This window comes from Vipera ursinii (genome assembly GCF_947247035.1).
Source record: "Vipera ursinii genome assembly, chromosome: 2".
NCBI classification, from domain to species: Eukaryota; Metazoa; Chordata; class Lepidosauria; order Squamata; family Viperidae; genus Vipera; species Vipera ursinii.
Genome location: NC_139513.1, coordinates 6,635,298 through 6,654,699, shown reverse-complemented (window position 1 = coordinate 6,654,699; position 19,402 = coordinate 6,635,298). Strand labels below are relative to the sequence as shown.

General features: G+C 40.4%; 1 protein-coding gene and 1 long non-coding RNA gene across 2 annotated transcripts in view; one reads left to right on the top strand and one right to left on the bottom strand.

The window, feature by feature from the left end:
• Nucleotides 1-19,402, top strand: part of LOC310635946 — an 871,275-nt gene that overhangs the window by 356,703 nt on the left and 495,170 nt on the right. The window lies entirely within an intron of this gene.
• LOC310633278 (vomeronasal type-2 receptor 26-like) overlaps nucleotides 1-19,402 on the bottom strand; it is a gene marked incomplete at both ends in the record, with an annotated part of 45,177 nt that overhangs the window by 6,403 nt on the left and 19,372 nt on the right. The window contains 3 exons of the mRNA XM_083350978.1: nucleotides 1,373-1,585; nucleotides 5,060-5,854; nucleotides 8,233-8,501. Of these exons, the coding sequence (XP_083207104.1) occupies nucleotides 1,373-1,585; nucleotides 5,060-5,854; nucleotides 8,233-8,501 (1,277 nt within the window). The remainder of the gene's footprint in view (nucleotides 1-1,372; nucleotides 1,586-5,059; nucleotides 5,855-8,232; nucleotides 8,502-19,402) is intronic.

Genomic DNA, 19,402 nt, shown 5'->3' with positions numbered 1-19,402 from the left:
TCTTCAATTTATATGGCTCTCAACTAAAACTGCCTAGTTTCAAGAATTGGGTTAAGATGCAGGAGAGGTCATGAGAACTTGTCCCTCAAAAAGGGTAAGTCAGGTACCTTTTCATCTTCAGCAAGTGGGACAAGAGTAGAAGACTTGTGTCCAACTCTGTATCTGGGTTTTGGTTTTTTGTTTTTTTTTTACTGAAGAACAACAATTAGGGAACACCCTCCTTTTTGCTCATAGGGACTTAAGGTAGCTAACAATAAAGATAAAAAATGCATTCTAGGTGTAATGTATTGGGCCTATTTACTTGAACTGTTTCCACATGTCTTTGAATGCTGCTTGAGATTGCTTAATCAGGGAGTCTGTGTAAGGGTCGCTGGCTTCCCAGACGTGCAGTCTCCAGGACGATCATTGGTTGGCTCTACAGTGGCAATAGGTTCCTTCAAACCTATTGGCCGCCACCTAGTGGCCAGCAGTATAAGTCGCTGCATAGAAGACTTAGTTTCTCATTCTGTTCCTGTTCTGCAATAAAGCAATGTTCCTGTTTGAACTCTCTCATCTTGCCTCCTAGTTGCAAGAAACCCAGTACACAACACTAGGTTTTTTCAGTTGTGCCCTCTTACAACCCAAAGCCCAAATCTAAGTAGCATTTCCTTTCAAATTCTCCCTTGTTATTTCCAGAATGAGGAAGGGCTTTTCTCTGGATCAAAGTCTTGTTTTGGTTCTTCAGTTTTCCAGGTTATGGACATTATCTCACATCAAAACAGCCTTTATGATTTCATGTGAACCTAAATCTTTGGACCTTCTTCAGAGAAGCAGAAGGCCTATGGCTCATCCCAATAGGGTGAAAGAGAGACATGGATAACTCTGGCCAGGTTTGGGCTGCTTAAAAACATTATAGAACATCCGTGACCTTTCAAGAGAGACATTCTTCAATCTGCAGAAAGTGAAGCTTATTTCTCACAAGGACCAACAGGACCTCTAACCCGTCACAACTATATTTCATCTGATTCAGTCCAAACCTTAATGCAGACACTGGTTAAATGAACTTTAGGTTAGCAACACAAATGTGCAACACAAATGCCAGAATATTTCTCACTAGTTTGATCCATGATCTCCATCCTAAAGAATAATCACCCAGCATCCATTATTGGACATGACTGAATCAGTTTAAAAGAATATTCCTTGTCATGGCATCTGAAGGACACTTGTGTGAAGAGTAAAGTCCCCATAAGCAATTTATAAAATGTTAAGTTTTCTCTTCTGTACATTCAGCTCTCGTTGAGGGTCATTTGCCATGGTGACTAGAGTTGGCCCACTTGCAATGGGTCATAATATTTAGAAAAAAAGAAAAAAAACACAGCAATATTTTACCCACCTTGTTAAGTAGATTTAGCCATGAAAGAGCAATTTGGTTAATAATAACTCTCTGTCTTTCAATACTCCCCACTTTCCTTTTGATCAAATCCCCCTCCGGTGAAATTACTAAGAACTCAATGTCCATATCTGCAGTTATCTCTCCATTATGGTCCATGTAAAGATTCCAGTGGGAAAGATTGTAGAATTCATTCTTCTCCAGAAAGGGATGGAACTAGAATGGAAAGACCGGGAATTTTAAAAGTAGAAACCTTGGTTTGCTATCCCACCTGGTATTTTTATGTGTGACTTTTTCTTCTACATTTTTTAATGTGCAAACATGCTTAATTAGGACAACAAGTATTACCACTAAGTTCATAAGTGAACGAGAAAGGTTCAGCAAAATTGGTCAATCATATACTGAAAAAATATGTATTGAGAAAATATAATAGACAATCTATTGATCAATTATAGAGAACATTCTACAGCAGGTATCAAATAAATTGCAAAACAGCAAAAAGATTGTTCATAAACTCCTTGAAAATAAAGGGTGATTACCCAAAAGCATGGATTATTTTTTTAAGATGAAAGTTCCCAAGTTAATCTTCTCCCAGTTAGACCAAACAGGAAATATGACCACAGGAACTAGTTCTACTTTATTGGAGTGCTATTAAGAGAATCTTGCAAGTCTAAAAGCACAAATCCCCCACCAATTCATTTTTCAGCCTGAAAATTTAGGTAAGATCCTTTCTGAGTTTCTGTTCTGTTCCAGCCTATGACCGGCCCTGTTTGAATGTCAGGGACAACCCCTTTTTATAATCAACAGGCTGGAAATAACCCAACCAAATTTATTTGAACGAAAAGTTCAAACAAGACTTAAACCAAAAAGGTTAAACAAGAGTTAAACAATAACAGACCAGGATTCTAGCAGAAGCTCTTCAAACAGTTGCCTTTAGCAACCAGCACCTCCCACACATTCCCCTTTTAACAGCAGTCCCAAGCCGTGGCTTCTCATTGCCTTCTCCCGAGTTGCCTCATTGCTTTCCTCTGCTCAGTTCTGCTAGATTGTCTCCTGCTCCTAGCATCCCTGAACAGAGCCAGCTGTGGATGATCTTCTTCCAAACATTCATGCTCACACAGCTGGGTCTGACGAGGAACAAGATGGGAGGGGCCAGGCTGAGAGTTCTGCGGTGCATCAGAACCTTCCTCTGACACCAAAGGCTCTCCAAACCCCTCCTCCTCCTCCTCTTCAGAATCATCTGACTCAGCTGCTGAAACCATAGGATGACGCTGAATCACAACAGTTTCTTTCTATTTCCTGATAGAGGTGCATCAGTAAACTCCAGTAGGAAAATGTCTGATTTTTAGCAACAAGGACTAAAACATTTATTACAGGAACTTCAATGATGCACTGAAAAAGAATGATCAAACTTGATAAGAATATTTGTGAAAATGATGTCAAAATAATAGATGATTGCAAACTAAATGTGAGGCAGCAGTGAGATGCTCATGGAAAGAAAGCAAATGTATCCATAAGAATCTCAGGATGTGGACATTTAATTCGGGGGATGGACCCCAAGTCAAGAACCAGCTCTCCTTGCAGGCACCATGCTTGGAGAAGACATTTCAGAAAACCTGGATCAGCTTTAGGGAAGGACAAGGAAGTCAAGGAAGAGATCAAAGAAGATGCTCTTAGCCTTGAGGAAAAACCAGAAGGAAAAGAGCCATGTGGATCTATAGGAACTGAAAATCAGGAGTCTGGAATCATCTTTTCCAACAGTGTTGTAATTGGAGAAGGGAAGGGTAGAGCACTCTTCCCAAAAGATGTTACACTGAAGCTTAAGATCTGTTCACAGTTATACCAGAGTGTGGAACTTGTTAAAATGAAATCAGTGAGGATATTCTGGCTGAATTAAATGAAAAATATCCTAAGAAGAGGAGCAGTTTTACTGGTTAGCAAGTGAACCAGAGAAGTTCAGTCTCCCCTTCACTGGTTGACTTAATGCAGAGACTGAGCAGCTACCAGTCAGAGAATATTTCACTGGGATTTCTGTAGAGGAGAGTTAGGCTAGGATATCTTGCTGACAGCTTAAGAATATAAAATGATGAAGAATATAAAATAAAGGAATCCTTCAAATAGGGAAAGTCCCCTTTAAATCCTAGAGGGGGAGTACATAAATCAACAACTTCGAAGAGAATACTACTGGTAAGAAAAGGTTTCAAATAATGTTTTGACACCAAGTCAGCCAGGAAGTGATCGAGTGATCAAGTGATCAACAGAGCCTTGGTGGAGCAGCGGGCTAATGCCTCCTTAAGTAACACCAGCTGCCTGCAATTAGTGCAGGTTCGAGTCCCACCAGGCTCAAGGTTGACTCAGCCTTCCATCCTTCCGAGGTAGGTAAAATGAGGACCCAGATTGTTGGGGGCAATTAAGCTGACTTTGTAATAATGCCGCTTGGGGGTGTGTGTGAAAGCCCTAATAAGCAGGCATATACATAGAATGAAGGCTACTGCTAAGCTTGTAAGCCACCCTGAGTCTTCAGAGAAGGGCGGGATATAAATGGAATTTTTAAAAAAAGTTATATAAAAACAAGGCACCAAAAGTTAGAGCTGATTATATTACCCACCAGGCTGTCTATGTGCCCCTCTTTGCCAGCTTCCTTGCAAAACTGACAAACTACACTCAGCAAGAAATTCCTGAGAATAATAAGATTAGAAAGTTTTTTATTCCTATCTTGTACCAAATGCAACAAATGAAATCCTGTACCAAAAGGGACAAATGTCATTAACCAAGTGTAAACTCTGTTCTTGTGGGGGGAAAAGTCACATAAGTTGACATGTGGTAAACAACAAAGGAACATTTTGTATAAAGTTGCGAGCTAAGTTTTTACTCAGAGTGCATGAAATGGACCTCTGTCCCAAGGATGAGACTCTATTTCTACAGGAAGAAGCAGCTGAACGTTGCCTTCCTCATTCCAGCCCGATTCATTAGCTGCTCGCATAGGGGAAAGTAGAGCCCAGCTGAGTCTCAGGCCATCAGTTCTTCTCAGGGTCTCCTCCAAATTTATAAAATTAAAGATATACAGTGCTAATCACTAAACATACATAAAAGAATAGTGTTAAAAGTGCAATCAACCTTTTAAAATTAGAAGTAAAAGGTAAAGGTAAAGGTTCACCCCGCACATGCGTGCTAGTCGTTTCCGACTCTAGGGGCCGGTGCTCATCTCCGTTTCAAAGCCGAAGAGCCAGCGCTTGTCCGAGGATGTCTCTGTGGTCATGTGGCCGGCATGACTAGACGCCAAAGGCGCACGGAACACTGATACCTTCCCACTGTAGTGGTCCCTATTTTTCTACTTGCATTTTTATGTGCTTTCAAACTGCTAGGTTGGCAGAAGCTGGGGCGAGTAACAGGCGCTCACTCTGCTATGCGGCACTCGGGATTTGACCCACCAAACCGCCGACCTTCTGATCAACAAGCTCAGCGTCCTAACCCACTGAGCCACCGCGTCCCTTTAATTAGAATTAGAAGTGGTTAATATCAAAATATATCTGGTACCAGCTCCTTGGTAAATTATCCCCCAAGCAACTAGATTGGCCATATCTGTTGGCCTTTTGTAGCACGAAGAGGTTGGTATGATTCCCCTCTTTCTCCAATGGATTCCTTCTCCAAAAGAGTTTAGTTTGTTGAATCCCTGTTAGGATCCCATACCTGCCATGGCTGCAGCCTTGGAGCCTCCAGTGTCTCTTGGACCTCCTTCCTTCTCCTCCAGGATCTGGATGAATATGCAGCCTTCAAGACATGGGCCAGAGTCATAAAGATAATGTAAACAGAGTCACTGTTTACAACAAACAACCCATTCAAGTCATCTTCTGTCTCCACTGGAGTTTTTTGGGTGCATCTTTTCCGGCCTTTGACAGAAAAAACATGCTTTGAAAAAGAACACTGAAAATTCTTGTCTTCATACTGGGAATCTACAAAGGAAAAGGGTTCAAAAGCACCATCTTTTGGCCTTGTTTTTTGCATAAATTCAAAGCTCCAAATACTATGGATATATTTGTGATATCCATGATGAGTTATTATACAGTTTCCCAAAGTTGTGGTGACCCAGACTTTCTGTCCAATGGGTCCTGACAAAGTGTCAAGTGTTAGATGAAAAATATGAAATGTGCTTGAAACAATAATCTGTTCTGTGAAATGAACAAAGACATTGACTTCTTTCCACTGAGAGCTGGAATCCCTGAAGGGTGCTGGAAGTCTATTCATTGAGAATTGTTGTGATATAACTACACAAATTCCATTCCTGACAAGCAAAGGAGGAAAAATCCTCAGGAAATTCTCTCCCTCTTCTGTGTCTGGAGCAAGGAGACCAATCAAGGTCCATCTGAAATGCAAGAGCACTTGGACAATTCCTGAATACTGAAACCCTTCTTTGGGGAGCATCCGGTGGAAAAAAGGGAATTTACTTTTATCACTCAGAGTCTCTGAAACAATTTTATCACTAATCTGGAAAAAGCAATGAAGAATGCTTTGTTATATTTGGGGTCAGGTCAAGTTCAAAATATGAGTTTTTAATAAATTCAACTTTGTTTCAATAAACATCTTAAAATCGTTTGTTCATTGGCCATTGTTTAAAATATTAAACACAGAATATTAAGAAGACTATATAAAAATGGAAGATGAAAAACAAATTAAGTTAAAAAAACCAATCAAAATGCAAATCATATTTTCTCTATCACCCCTACAATTTAATGCAGTTAGATTCACATTTGCAGATCTTAACTGAAGTACTGTATATTGTTCTAATAAAGGGCCACATTTAATTTATTTAATTTAATTTATTTAATTTTTGAAAACTGCTACATCTTTCTCTACTTCTATATTTCAGATTCCTTGTACAGCAATCTTTTTACTTCCTTCTCCAGTTGTAGAAGAGACAGAGTGACCATAGTTCCTGATCTAATTTGTCAGGTGTAAAAGCCTAGAGGTCTTTAGTTGAAATTTTGTCTGTTCTAACAGACACAATTTTGGGAGTCTGTAGTTTCCACAGCTTTAATTTTTCACCAATAATTAATTATGTTAATTGATGATGATTAACATGATGTTGATTAATTGATGTTGATTAACTTCAGACCAACAATCAAGAAGTAAAAAATACCCCAATCAAGGAACTGCCAAACAAGCTAACAGTAATCAAAAAATCTCCAAGACCATTTCCATCAGCGTTTAAAGGGCAAGTCACTAGAATATAAAAATGAGACCATACCCCTTTCCTTACTACCACTGATGTTCTTACATAGTTTGGGTAATGAAATGTCTGCAAGAAAATAACCAAGCTCAGAAAGCAACAAGAAGCCGTCATTTCAACACTGAGCTACAAGTATTTTTCTTTATCAGTTTGACCCCATCCCTCTATTGGTGCAGCCTAGGTCTGCATTGACTTTTTTGGCAGCTGCAGCATACTGGTGTCTCATATTTAAGTTATAGTCCAGTAGGACACCTAGAATTCTGTCACAGTTGCTACTGCTCAGCCAGGTAGCAACTATTCTATAACTGTGTATTTATATTTCTTGTCTAGGAATAGGACCTTACTTTTCTCACCACTGAGAATTGCATTTCATTGGACAGGGCCCAGTTTGCCAAGAACCTTCTGAACCTTGAGTCCATTTTCCAAAGTGTTAGCAATTTTCCCCAGCTTCATGTCATCTTCAAATTTGATGATCTCCCCTTCTTTCCCCTCATCTAGATCATTTGTGAAGATGTTGAAGAATACTGGGTTTAAGACAGAATCTTAAACCACACTGCATTCTTTCCTCCATGTAGATGCAGTTCCATTGAGGACTAAACACTGAGTGTGGTTGGTTAGTTAAACTCAAAAGTCATTATCCCCCTTTTATATTGCCCCAAATGCATTCAAGATGGTTTTCATCATTGTTGTGCTCTATTTCTGTAAAGATGTAGTTATTTCTTATATATAGTGCAACTCTACCCCCCTCTTTTATTTGGTCTGTTTCTTTTAATTTATTTAAATTCCTCTAGCTCTGTATTCCATTTGTGGGTTTCATCCCACCAAGTTTCCATAATGGGAACAATATCATATCTGCCCTCATTTACTTGAATTTCTAATTCACCCTGTCTATTCCTCATGCTCTATGTGTTGTTATATAGACATTGGAGTCCTTTTTAACTGACCCTGTGTTTACTTTCTACATAAATTGTATGGTGCCTGAGTTCCCCTACTTCCTTACCACCTGTTTTATTAGTGCACATGGTATAACACACACTATCAAAAGCTTGATTTTACTTGAAAGCAAGGGTGATATTCTTAGCCTCACAAACATCTATATTATAAGTACTAATTATCCTATTCTTTTTAGATTGCTGGTGACAAAAGTGTTATTTATCAATTAACTCTTCCCACTGTTTAGTTTAAACAATTCTACAGAAAATCTGTGAATTTAATGCCAAGTAACTCAGTCCCTTTCTTTGATGGATGCAAATCATCTCTTTCACAATTATTTTCATGAATATGGCATTTGTTAAGCGTTATCATCATTTTTCTAAGATCATGTACAAAATGTGAGCTTTCCATCAGTGCTGCACTTTTTTTATTTTACAGAAGACCCTTTCATTGGACACAGAGCTTCTCCTCACTTTCACAGTATGCAGCAAAAGCCCCCAAAGGAATAGAGATGCTATCATGAGAGAATATGACTATTTTGATACATCCTCCCATCCTAATGTGTATCCCGGTTCCCAGTCGTGACACCTACAAACAGACATAGTGAAAAGCAGCTCTTGAATTCCATAGAGAAAATATGGTTGGATCTATCATGCACCATCACCACACTCACTTTACTACAAAGAGAAACACACACACAAACCTGTGGGACTTTGTAGGTGCCTACTAATGTTGACATCTGGATGGAGTTGTCCCTGTCAGCTCCATCAAGAAGAGCCAAAATGTTGTCCTTCCTTCCATAACTATAGTTGGGGACATTGGCTTCTCCAGGAGAGAGCATATCCAGCAAGGCATCTGAAGTGCCAAGGGTGTTCAAATAGTTGTCATGGATATTGTAGCCAAGTGTGAGATTGCACAGGGGCTGGATATTCTTGTTGATTGCTTGAATGGTGAAAATAAAGCGTTCTATTCCTTTGGAAGAATAAGGGACACTAAGGTGAAAAATGTTTTGGTTAATAAAACCATCATCAACAGCAGTAATAAAATACCTTTTTTCCAATTTCATCCTCTATATCAACACATGACTGTTGAGTCTGAAGCCAATAAAATGGTGAAAAAATAAGAATAACAAATAGTCTATTATTCATAGCAGCAGTAATTTTCATCAGCACAGTACCCAGTCTGCAAAATAATTCACTTTTTAAAGTGCAACCATCATAAAAGGAAGAAGATATCTCGTAACTGACACAGAGAAACTGTTCTAAAAACAAATCATCTTCTATTTCTATAAGGATCAGGCACTGAATATCAATGAGCTTTTATAAAAATATGGAAATAAGCTTGTCAGGGTTAACCACAACAATCACTACTTTAAACAAAAGTCATTATTCAAAACATGCATTCTAGGTTGGATGTGGAGAAGAAAATAATGTGGACTTCTTTCAGTTGTTGTTTTTTTTTTCTGCTCCAAGTTTGTATTTGTGTCTCTTCCACTAAATAAGGCAAAAGAGGAAACCCATGGAAATCTGATCAATCAACAAAATTAATCAATTCCTAAAATATAGGACTAAGCAGAAAAAGGAGGAAAGAATGAGATGGAAGGAATACAATTTCATCACACTGGATAACTTACAAGTGAGACTGACTATAAGGAAGAAGATTGAAAAACAATATTTTCTGGTATAGTGTTACTGCACTGGTGACTATACCAATGAGATGGTCTCCTGGCCTGTAGTAGCTCCATGGTCTTTCTCTGTCCAGGTGCACCGAATTCAGCAAGCACTTCATTCTAAGCTTCCCAGAGACTGGAAGGGACACCAGTAGCATCAAAAGCAGAAGCAGGAAGCCCATAATTCATGGTTCTGAATCAATCACCTGTTTCCAAAGAAGAGTTAGATGATTTCAAAGCACTTTCAGAAAATGAAATATCCAGTGGCTTTCCTTATGCAAACAGAAACAAATCGAGCTTTATCTGGAAAAGAGAGAAAGGTACATACAGCAGCACAATCCCTGCCTGGGTCCTAAATCTTGTGCAAACCATTCAGCATCAGTTAGAGGCTTTTAATCTTTTTTCTGATGCAAGATCCCTTCCATGTTGCTTCAGACTATCAAAGCCAGTTACTGGAAAAGTAGCAGTAGATGTCTCAAAGTGTGGGACTGTGATAATTACGGTGAGTGATAATTTGTCCTCTGGACCTCTTCCAGGGCTCCATGTACAGAGGGGCAGCTGGAGAAAAGGATTTTTGTGAAATGTCGCAGATACACCCCTGGAGACACTCTTCAATAATGGTTGTCATCCTTCCTGTCAGGACATGTCCAGAAAGGGATGCTGGAGGAAGATGCTTCAATAGCCAGTGAATTGACTTCTGCTGTCCACCATTGTGGCAGATGGTCTCCAGAGAATGCTAGAGAACATCACCCAGAGCTATGCAGTTTGGTGGCAGTCTCAGTTCTTGAGACTTAACTATGTAGCATCATCTGCACCCTTGAACCCTGCCTAATGTTAAGAGTAGGTTCTTCTTTGTGATTTTCTTTTCTATGAGATCTCCAGTTATGAATCCTAATTTGGAGCTGACTGTAAAATTCCTTGTGCCTGAAGTGACATTTCATTTCCATATGTTCTAGAAGTATGTTTGTTTTTGTTTTTGTTTTTTGGATGAGAGCTGACTAAAATTATATATATATACTTTTCCTTGACTTTCTGTTTTCCAATATTCACAAAAGACACTGAAATCCTTTATTTAATAAACTATGAAGCTTCAAAATATAAAGAGTGGGTGTGAAGTCTGTAGGCCAAAGAATGTTCAAACTATCGCACCATTGCACTCATTTCATATACTAGTAAAGTTATGCTTAAAATCCTACAAGCTACACTCCAGCAGTATGTGGATCAAGAACTACCAGAAGTACAGGTAGGATTTCAAAGAGGCAAAGGAATTAGAGATCAAATTGCCAACATACGCTGGATCCAGAAAAACATCTACTTCTGCTTCATTGACTATGTTAAAGCCTTTGATTGTGTGGATCACAACTAACTGTGGCAAGTTCTTAAAGAGATGAGAGTAACAGACCATCTTATTTGTCTCTTGAGAAACCTATATGTGGGTCAAAAAGCAACAGTGAGAACTGGACACGGAACCACTGATTGGTTCAAAATTGGGAAAGGAGTCTGGCAAGGCTATATACTGTCACCCTGCCTGTTTAACTTATATGCAGAGCACATCATGAGAAAGGCAGGGCTAGATGAATCAAAAGTTGGAATTAAGATTGCCAGGAGAAATATCAACAATCTAAGATATGCAGATGATACCACTCTAATGGCAGAAAAGAGGAACTAAACAGCCTCTTGTTCCGAGTGGAAAGTACAAAAGTTGGGTTGAAACTCAACATTAAGAAATCCAAGATCATGGCATCCGGCCCTCTTAATTCCTGGCAAATAGATGGGGAAGAAATGGAGGTAGTGACAGATTTTATTTTCCTGGGCTCCAAGATCATTGCATATGGGGACTGTAGCCAAGAAATTAAAAGACGCTTGCTCCTGGGGAGGAAAGCCATGGCAAATCTAGACAGCACACTAAAAAGCAGAGACATCACCCTGTCAACAAAAGTGCGTATAGTCAAGGCTATGGTCTTCCCAGTTGGAATGTATGGCAGTGAAAGTTGGACCATAAGAAAGGCTGAGCACCAAAGAATTGAGGCCTTTGAACTATGGTGCTGGAGAAGACTCCTGCGAGTCCCTTGGACTGCAAGGCGATCAAACCGGTCAGTCCTAGAGGAGATCAACCCTGACTGCTCTTTAGAAGGCCAGATCCTGAAGCTAAAACTCAAATACTCTGGCCACCTAATGAGAAGGAAGGATTCACTGGAGAAGAGACTAATGCTGGGAAAGATTGAGGGCAAGAGAAGAAGGGGACGACAGAGAATGAGGTGGCTGGATGGAGTCACTGAATCTGTCGGCAGGCCCAGAGGAAGAGAGAGAGGCTATTGGAGGAGGTGGTGGCGGCAGCAGCATGCTCCAGGGGTGAAAAGAAGCAAGGCCTCTTTAAGGAAAAGGTGGAAGAGTCAGGATCAGAAAAAGGAAAGAATACAAGCTAACTTGAGGGCTAACCCACATGGAGCCCCATTTCCATCTGTCCTGTTTGCCATCGTTCACTCCCTAGAGACTAAAATGGACAATGTGAAATTTGAGTGGGCCACGAACAAGGAGTATATATCGGAGGTGGTGACCCTTTGAGAGCTGTAAGCAAAGAAATTTCATTTTGATGTATGCCGATTGGTGTACATTCAAAGTGAAAATAAAGTTATCATTATATTTTGAGGTTTCATAGTTTATTAAATAAAAAATAGGTGAGAGGTCTGTAGCTGAAGTGGTGGTTGTGTAGTAGGACAAGCAGCACTGGATGAAAACTAATCAAAGAGAGAATCACCCTAGAACTAAGGAGAAATTTCTTAACGTCATGGTAATTGAAGTCCTCCATTACTACTGTGGTGTGTTTCCTACATACATTTAACTGGTTAGCAAATAATATATATAATCTATTTCTTCTGCTTGGTTTGGTGACCTGTCGTATACAGCTATGGCGCGCACGCACGCACACACACACACACACACATACACACACACACATAAACACATACACAATATATAAAGCAGATTTTCATAATAATTGTTAGTAAAACCAAAAAAAATGAGCTCTTAGCCCATTTGGGGGCCCAGTCCTGGAGATATAGTCAGGTTTTTAAACCCTTAAAGAGGCCAACAGATTTTGGGCCATTCTCATCTCCGATAGAAATAAGTTCCAAAGAGCAGAAGCTTCTGCAAAGAAGGCACGTCCCCTGATCCCTGCCAGCCAACATTCCTTGGCTGATGGGACCCACACCAGGCCCAACTTGCCGTACCAAATTGAGTGAGTAGAAACTATTGGGAAAAGACAGTCCCTTAGGTAACCCAGTCCCACTGTAATACATTCCTAGAAACTAACTTCTTGGTGCCTTGCTACTCCAAGTGTGGCTAAGATAATTGAACAAAGCTTTTTAAAAAAATCTGGCTATTCCATACTCAGCTACCACTGTTACATTTTTAGGAGTTCATCTAAAATCCTCTCCCTCGCAAAGACCTCCTTTAGAGTTAAAGCCTAGCATGCAAATCCATTGAGATCAGCGTGGCAGAGAAGTTGAGCAATGACTAAGAACCCAGATCAACACACTGTATTTGAAAATTTGATTAGGGGGCTGGAGGCTAAAACATATAGGGAACGGTTGCTGGAATTGGGTATGTGTAGTTTAATGAAGAGAAGGGTGTGGGCTGACATGATAGCAGTGTTCCAATATCTCAGGGGCTGCCACAAAGAAGAGGGAGTCAAGCTATTCTCCAAAGCACCTGAAAGCAGGACAAGAAGCAATGGAGGGAAACTAACCAAGGAGAGAAGCAACCTAGAACTAAGGAGAAACTTCCTGACAGTTAGAACAATTAACCAGTGGAACAACCTGCCTCCAGAGGTGGTGAATGCTCCAACACTGGAGGTTTTTAAGAAAAGACTGGACAGCCATTTGCCTGAAATGGTATAAGGTTTCCTGCCTGAGCAGGGGGTTGGACTAGATGACCTCCAAGATCCCTTCCAACTTTATTATTATTATTATTATTATTATTATTATTATTATTATTATTGTTGTTGTTGTTGTTGTTGTTGTTGTTGTTGTTGTTGTTGTTATTATTATTATTATTATTATTATTATTATTATTATTATTATTATTATTATTTAACCCCATCAGTGGCCAGGCAACTGAAGGGCAAGAAAGTAGGGCAGAGAGGAAAGGGATAAACTTTCAAGGTGGTGTGTAGAGGGATAAGAGCTAAGAATCTCCTTTTAAAAAGCCTGAGATTTCCAACATAAAGAAGTGCGTAACATTTCATAATGGGCCAAGAACTATTGTAAATTATTATTTAAAATTTCTGAACTTTTTAAAATTCTTTTTGTCACATTTTTAAATTCTTTTTTAAAAAATTTCCAATTGCTTTTTTAATGTTTACATTTTTTTCAATTTTTTAATCTTTTTTCAACTTTTAAATTTCTCTTTAATTTTAAATTCTATTTTCAATTTTCCAGTCTTTTTCCATTTTATTTTTTTTCAATTTTATATACAAATATTTTTTTAGTTTTTTAATTTTTCAATTTCTTTTTTCAACTAAATATTTGAAAAAGTTCACTTATTTTAATTGTTCAGAAATATTTACATTCTTAATGAGCTAAGAGAAAATAATAAAAAAAATTACGGAAATGGAGACAGACACTTAAAACAGGGACAATAGTGATGAATTTTTCAACACAGAGAACAAAAGTCAAGAACTTTTGTAAACTCTGTCTTTTGCTCTTTGGAAAACCCAGCCTGGACTGAACCATTTTTTTTGCTTCTAACAATGGCAGCCCAGATGGGATTCTGAGGCCAACCTGGCTGATGGACAAGCCCCAGTCAGCTTCACCCAGCTGGTTCTGGGCCATTTATCTGGAGGTTGCTGTCTTGAACTCTGCCTGTTTCAGCACACGTAGTGAAGTGAGTTTTGGGGTTTGGGCCAAACAGTTGCTTGAACCAGAGGCTTCACATAAGTGCTCTACAACATTTGTATCCTATGCCCAGTGTGTGTGCATGAGTGAGATTCCCCCATTATGTTGCCCATAGATTGCTATCCATGTCAGTTTCAGCTACACCCAACCTCCTCTGAGCCTATGTCGGGTGCTGACCAGGCAATTTTGGAAATCAAGGGAAACTGATGTCCCAAAGATGCTTTTTCAGAAGGCAACTGGATTTTTTTTGTTTTTTCTTTGAAGACATTTCACTTCTCATCCAAGAAGATTCTTCAGTTCTGACTGAATGGGAGGGGGGAAATGGAAGGGTTTACTTTTCTTCCAGTCATCTGGTCATCAAGTTCCCTTCGTCCAGTGCGCTCCCACAGGGAGGGTCTTCTCAGGGTGCCGCCGGTAAAAGATTGCCGGCAGGTAACACCCAGGGGGAAGGCCTTCTCAGTGGGTGCGCCTGCCCTCTGGAACCAGCTGCCCGTGGAGCTTAGGACTGCCCCCGACCTCCGTTCATTCTGCCGGGACCTGAAGACCTGGCTCTTTGAGCTCTCTGGCCCAGGCTGAGAATTTTAATTTTAATTTTAATTGGGTTTTTTTACTTTTTCAGGGACTGTTGTAATTATTTTTAATTGTTTTTAACTTTTGTATTTCTTGTTTTAAATTACCCCATAAAACGCCCTGAGTCCTTCGGGAAAGGGCGGTATATAAATCCAATTAAATTAAAATTAAAATTAAATTAAATTAAAATTATTTATTTATATATTTATTTATTTATTTATTTGTTTTTATAAACCGCCCTTCTCCCGAGGGACTCGGGGCGGTGTACAGAATAAAGGTAGGTGTACAGAATGAACAATAGTGAAAAAAACAATAGTAAAAAACAAACTGGGACCCCAATTCGAGCTATCAGGCCAGGCCGGACTGCTGGAACAGGTAAGTTTTTAAGTCGCGCCGGAAGGTGCGGAGGTCGGGGGCCATCCGGATTTCGGTTGGTAAGCTGTTCCAGAGGGCTGGCGCACCCACTGAGAATGCCCTCCCCCTGGGGGCCACCAGCCGACATTCCTTGAGCGGTGGCACCCTGAGGAGGCCCTCTCTGTGGGAGCGCACAGGACGGTGGGGTGCTGACATTGGCAGAAGGTGCTCCCGTAGGTAGTCCGGACCCATGCCATGTAGGGCTTTGTATGTCATTGTTAGCACCTTGAACTTCACACTGAAGGCAACTGGAAGCCAGTGCAGCGCACGGAGGAGAGGTGTGATATGGGAGTATCGGGAGGCTCCCAAGAGTGTCCGTGCCGCTGCACTTTGCACCAGTTGAAGCTTCCGAGTGGATCTCAAGGGCAGCCCCATATAGAGAGCGTTACAGTAGTCTAGGCGAGAGGTCACAAGAGCATGGGTGACTGTACGTAAGGCATCCAGGTCCAGATAAGGCCGTAATTGGCGAACTAGTTGAAACCGGGAGAAGGCCCCCTTGGTCACAGCTCCTATGTGATCTTCCAGGGAGAGCTGCGAGTCGAGGAGGACACCCAGGTTGCGGGCCCTATCAACAGGGGGTAGTAACTTGTCCCCGATGTTAAGGGATGGGATGTTCTGAGTATCCTGGCTTGCCGGTACGTACAGCCATTCAGTCTTGTCCGGGTTCAGTTGAAGCCTGTTCCTCCCCATCCATTCCCGGACCGCTTTCAGGCAGCGGGACATCACGTCGAGGGCATCACTGAAGGTCAGTCATTAGTGCTTTGAGAGTCATTGAGGCCACTGGAGGCGGTATCTGTGCCCCCAGGCAAACTGCCACCACTAAGGCATTGCTTTCTATATGGATCCCCTATTCTGCACTTGCTTACTCTCCTATATTCCTTTTCTTTATATCTATAGAAAGATTAGTCTCTTCCAATAAAATATGCTGCAAAATAACAAAAAATACAACTAACATGCTGATTTAAAAATTGCCTATTTGGTTGTACATAAAATGTTCTGGTTTTGCACACACACATGCACAACACAACACACAAAAGAAGGGATTGTGAGATTATAGGAAGACACCCCCTCCCCCATGCCATCTTTATTATGCTTCTTCCTTGACCTTCAATGAACTCAGACATACCAAACAATTGAAGAAAACTGACATTTTATCCTTGTCATTTGCAAGCAAGATCAGATCTCAGATCTGAATGTTTGGGATTACACAGAATCAACCAGGATTTAGATTGTGACACTGACACCAGTTTCTGTAGAAAAAAATACAGGACCCAAGAAAACCAATAATTTAGATTCACTGAAGATTATTTATTAGGTGTACACTGAAGGAATTTTCCTCTCCAGAAAATAGTGGGAGGGAATCCAACAGACGAAAGGATGCATTCATATTTCTACTTTTTAGGAAAGAAGGACAAAATGATAATAGTACATATCCATATTTAATATGTGATGTAAGAACAAATATTCATAATTAGTAAGCATCAAGTTATTTTCCCACCCATTTACTTTTACTACCCTGAAGAAATAGTTATTGTCTAAATAAAAAGGCACATATCAGTTACATTGCTATAGCAGTTTTGGTAAAATGTACTGAGAAACAAGGATGTCATGGCTGCCACATGCAATCCTTCTATATTTCCAGCTTGTTAAAATCCACCCACTAATCCAAGAAATTGCTGTCCTCATAATTCTATCTTCCAATCATCCTTTAATGATTTGAAACAAAAATGTTGGCCTAGTCATCCATGGAGAACAGCTAGGACGATTTTCTAGGTTTGGTCGGTTGGAACATGTTGAGAGTTGACATTCCCCTCATATTCCTACATTTCTTCTTGTTATAAGTTGCTCCTTTGTATTCAGATCTGGCCTCAGAAGGATAATGAAGCACTTAGGGATGAAGATACAGCCCAACAGACCAGCACTGGAGGCCAAGATGGAGAAGACCTGAACAGCCACCATATATTTCCCTTTAGTGCTGAGATAGGTAAGCACAAAAGTCACCCAGACACTGCAGAAGACCAGCATGCTGAAGGTGATCAGTTTGGCTTCATTGAAGGCCCCAGGGAGATTTCTGGCCAGGAAAGCCACCACGAATCCTTGTGTCTCGAGTGAAATTTCTTTTTGAATCTGTTCCAGAAAGATCAGTTTTTGGATAAGAGGCGATTAAAAGACAGGAGAGTGATAGCCTGTGGACTGCATCATTGGGTAAATAGAGAGAAAATTAATGGAAGGGTTGAAGTTTGTTTCAAGTGTGATAGATGGTGAGACTTGACTCCTTGCTACATTCACCCAGAAACTAATTTGGAGGGACCTGGAATTTGAAATGGTCTTTTTGGCTTAAAGTTCTGGAAGATATGGATTTTTATGGGACTTTGATTCAAGGAATTTAGTGTCAGAATTATGATGGTGATCTAAGTAAATCATATAATGTCTAGAAGGGGACAAAACAAAGTTGTCCTTTATCCCCTATGATTTTTCCCCCTTTGACTTGTCATGGCCCAGGAGAAAGGAGAGCAGAAAGAAGGTTCCATTAGCTTAATTGCCTAGCAACAGGATAAAGATTCCAATCAGTGACAGTTGGCTGCAGCCACATTCTGAGGAGGATCAGCCCATAGAAGAGACTGCATTCCCTTGGATCTCTTTGCTGGAAATGGCATTCAATATTTAAGTGTGATCCCTATGTATGAATTTCACTCTTGACCCTTAGGCCATTGGAATGGCTGAGAACTGTGACCTGGCTCTTGAGCCTTGGAGCTGTTTTGCACACTCCTCTTTGGAAAACACCCTTGGCAGAATGAAGTTGACATGAATGACTAATTTCAGGAAAGGTCGGCAGGTGAGATTCTTCACAAATTAACACAAACTGAATGTTTGGTCACAATAGAAGGAGTAACTCAACTGTGCTTGCATATAAATGGATAGCTAAAGAGCAATAGGGATGCGGTGGCTCAGTGGGTTAGGCCGCTGAGCTTGTCGATCAGAAGGTTGGCAGTTTGGCGGGTCAAATCCTGAGTGCTGCATAACAGAGTGAGCACCTGTTAGTCGTCCCAGCTTCTGCCAACCTAGCAGTTCGAAAGCACATAAAAATGCTAGTAGAAAAATAGGGACCACTGCAGTGGGAAGGTAACAGCGTTCCGTGCACCTTTGGCATCTAGTCATGCCAGCCACATGACCACAGAGACGTCCTCAGACAAGCGCTGGCTCTTCGGCTTTGAAATGGAGATGAGCACCAGCCACTAGAGTCGGAAACAACTAGCACGCATGTGCGGGGGAACCTTTACCTTTACCTTTAAAGAGCAAAAGGACAGAGCTTATAACAAACTTGTTGTTATGTTTGCAACATCTCACCCACATTTAGTGAGAGAACCTCCCCTGTGGAACCCATGAAGAATTTTGGGTGCAGGGTCTCATTTGAAAGATGCAGAGAAATCAAGGAGATGGAGATGGGATCATTGCTTGTACTGTGGTGGCCAGGGACATATGGTAGCAAAATACCTTGCCCAGATATTCAGTTCTGTCCTTTTGGGAAATTGTTCAGGTCTAGGTAGAGTCCTAAATCAGGGTCAGGTTCTGGCAAACTAAGCCAAACACCTTGTCCCATTCCCTCAAAACATCTAGTGGTTTCAGTGCAATGACTAGTGAGGAAAGTGAGTCTGGGTTCTGCTGCTCATTGGGAATGATGGAAAACATAGCAATTGCAATTTGATTCAATACTGTCTCAGGCAAAGTGAGATGTAGTACATTGTAAGCATCTACTGCAAGTGCCTTGGAAATCTTGTCCCATTAATTAAGATGAGAAGGTGAGGGAGAAGTTGGTGTAAGCAAACAGAAGCAATTTTATGGATTTGACAAAAGCTTTCAAACTCTCTTCACGCTCCCGAACACACATGCACACGTACACATTAAATGTATGCTAACTTTTGAATGTTGATTCAGCAATCGAACCTCTCTGTGTCTCAGGAAACTTGGTGGGGATGAAATGATGGGGACACATGAAAAGATTGCCTGGGAGCTCCTAAGTTTGGTTCTTAAACTCGACTAAAACAGACTTCCCCAGATTATTTCATAGAATCTGGAAAGCTTTGTAGAGTTGGAAATGTGAAAACAAGAAGGGACATTTTATTATGCTTGGTGGACACATATTAAAAATCTTTAAAATTAGCTTTAAACTCCTACATTCAAAGAGAGGATTTTGAAGATAAATATTCAGTTTAAGACATTTAGGATTGATAGATAAACAGACAGAAAAATGTCATGGAAGGTTATTTCAATTTCTGATTAGCATGGCAAGATTACAAAGATGGAAAAAATTCAGCATTGCCCAT